At 40.3% G+C, this 3,026-nt stretch overlaps 1 protein-coding gene across 1 annotated transcript; it reads left to right on the forward strand.

Moving 5' to 3' along the window:
• Positions 1-962: 962 nt before the first annotated feature.
• Positions 963-2,062, forward strand: ASCL4 (achaete-scute family bHLH transcription factor 4). Its single transcript, XM_027665003.1, has one exon. The coding sequence runs from the start codon at positions 1,496-1,498 to the stop codon at positions 2,060-2,062; it is 567 nt and encodes a 188-aa protein (XP_027520804.1). The 5' UTR covers positions 963-1,495.
• Positions 2,063-3,026: the final 964 nt, after the last annotated feature.

Here is a 3,026-nt window from a genome sequence, read left to right on the forward strand (position 1 = left end):
TATCAGAGTGGAGGTTGTTGTTTCAGTTACTCATACTACTGAGGCAGTTTGGCATGAGAGACTAAACAGGGTGGAAACTTTCATTTTGAGCAAAAGAACAGTTTTAATAGAGCCTACATACCTGTATCTTTTCATGTCTGTCCCTTCCCACAGCTCTCCCACACCAAATGTTCAACTTCCCAGACTGATAGTCACCAAAAAAAGGAAATTCTGTTAAGATGATAAAACTGTTAAGATGTGTTTTCAACAAAAAAAATTAACTATGGAGCTCTTGAACAAAAATGTGGGAAAAGTCAAAGACCCTCAAATTACTGCAGAAGAAGATCCTAACACAGCAGGATATCTCAGAGGAAAGGCACAGACAAGGACATTATGACCTTATACTGTCAAAAGTCCTTGTCTTTTGTCCACCTCTTTTCGTTGGCAAGCTGGAGGCAAACTGGAGGACACAGCATAAATCTGGCCAAGTCAAGAGGGATTTTCAGCTCCCCCACTAAAGCAGTGTGTAGGGTCCATCAGGTGAGTTAAATCTATGTAAACATCTAATAGCTGCACGTGGGGCTATCAAGGCATCACCTTTTTTTTGTTTATCTGAAGCAGGTGCTTACAGTGATGACCAAGACGTTCCTACAATGAGCAGAAACTCTCAAAATGTTGAAGATTTTTTGAAAATGCTCATGTTCAATTTGTGAAACTCACACTTGTTGAAAAAGCCTCTCTTAGGGCAAAGAAAGGAGTTTTCCTCTTACACTTGCACATATTGCATTCTTGATCTGACATGACTTGCAACCACAAGAGAGCACTCTTCCCTTTGAAGATTTCTCGGCTTTCCCAGAAAGCTAGAGACTTACCATATAAGTTTTGCAAACTGCTTGTGAGCTGTTTCAGTTAGACCAGAGCAGCCGAAACAACAAAGCTTGCAGTTGTCTTTTGGATTTCATTGTGAAAAGCCTTTGGGTAGGTTTCAGATGACAGAAGATCCTTGGTTCCTGAAAGGGAGGAGTTCTGCCAAAACTTTGAAGATCTCTGTAAACTTTGCAAATTACCCATCTTTTGGAGGCAATTATATCAAACGATATCGTGGATTACAATACATGAGAAGTGTTTAGAGCCTGGAAGATTATTTATGTTTGGCATTAACTCTTATGGTCATAATTTCAAGTGGAGAGAAAAGGAATACACAGGAACCCTCTTATTATCTTTTGAAATATGAAGATCAGAGGAAAAGAAGGGTTTAAAGTGTGGAGTGATGGTCCTCAAAACCTGTCTACATTAGCTGGCATCTTACATGTATAAAAACAACAGGGCTTAGAGCTGATTTCCAGGCACAGAGTGGACTTCATGAGTTGTTAGCTGTGCTTTGAGATCTGAGTTTTTATACAACACAGGAAGAAACTGCAGCCTGCGGGGCACAGTACCTATACAAATGTTGGATTAATACACTGGAAGCCAAATTCGGGAACTAGCATTCCACTGGTGAGAAAAAAAAAGAAGCATGGACAACAGTAAAGATGATGATAGACTATTGAACAGGATTGCATTTCCAGGAGCTATGTCTCTGGCTAACAGCCATGTGCATTCCCACGGGATACCCCTGAGAGAGCCCTTTGGGGTTCCTTTCCATCTGGACCCATCTTACTGGGAGCAAGCCTATAGTGGGCACACAGGTCGTATCTCCTACATCCCATTCCCTGGCTACATGGGCATCTATGACTATTCCTTTGAGCCTGCCTTCATTCGAAAGAGGAACGAGAGGGAAAGGCAGCGGGTGCGCTGTGTGAACGAGGGATACACACGCCTGAGAGAGCACCTGCCCAAGGAATTCACTGACAAGCGCCTCAGCAAAGTGGAGACCCTGAGAGCTGCAATAAGCTACATCAAACACCTGCAGAGCTTGCTGGACTGCCATTCCTTAGGCTCTAACAGCAAGGAAACGCTCTCTGCCAAGGAGCTCCCAGAAGTTCCCAGTCCTGGTCCGCCACGGGAGTGCAACAGTGATGGAGAGTCTAAAACTTCTTCAGCTTCATCCCCCTACAGTGAATTTGAGGAGACGGGCAGCTAGGTCTCTTCTCTGGAGACAGAAAGCTTCAAGTTCAGCTGAAAAAAATTTAAAACCCTGGGGATTTTTCTACAGATGAAAATTAATCCCAGGGAAAGAAAAAGCAATTAAGGAAAGGAAAAAAAAAAGGTATTTTCAGTCTGTCAAAGGACTTTAACTGTTTACCATACAAAACTTAAAAGATGATTTGTAAGCAAACAGATATCTCTTGGGTTGCTTCAGCTGTGTTACTAAGCTTCCCTTGGACTGTTAAACTGGAGCAATGCTGGCATTCTACTTTTCTTCAGCTTTTATTCTGTTCTACTTTCTTTTACCTTTCACTTGAGACAGTAAAACCAGATAAATCCATTTCAGGAAATTCCCCTCCCCTTCCTCCTGCTCTGCCCAGTAAGTTTTATTGTCTGTTTTTCCTGACTGCTAACCTGTGATGCACTACATTGCAAACACTTGGATGGGGAAAGGTAAGATTTAGATAAAATGTCTTTCCCTAAATATTGTAGAAAACTCACAGAAATACTTCTATTTCTGAAACAACAATTTAAAAGATAAAAATAAGGCTAAATTTGGGAATGAATTTGTCTTACAGCATCTTCTAAAGTGAAAGAAGTAGCTCATACATTGGACACTGGCTATTTGGTGATTATTCTAAGGATAATTTTCAGGAAAAGAAATTGGACACTTTCATTCTAATAAATGCTAGGAAGAGGGAAACAGAGTTCTGTAAAACTGCACCTTCAAAAGCAAAGCTTCACTCATGATATTAAAAAAATGTCTTTTTTCTACTTTTCTGAAATCTGAGTTCATGGACAAAATAGTCTTGATTGTGTCTTTTTGGCAGGTCAGAAATTATATGCTTAGAAATATAACTTGTCGTGGTTAGACAATGGTGTGTACAAAAAGGGAAACATTGAATATATCAGTTTACATCTGTATGAAAAAGTAGGTATTTCTCCTTTTATTTAGAATA

Source organism: Corapipo altera, unplaced genomic scaffold, assembly GCF_003945725.1.
Source record: "Corapipo altera isolate COAL_440 unplaced genomic scaffold, ASM394572v1 1, whole genome shotgun sequence".
Lineage (NCBI taxonomy): Eukaryota > Metazoa > Chordata > Aves > Passeriformes > Pipridae > Corapipo > Corapipo altera.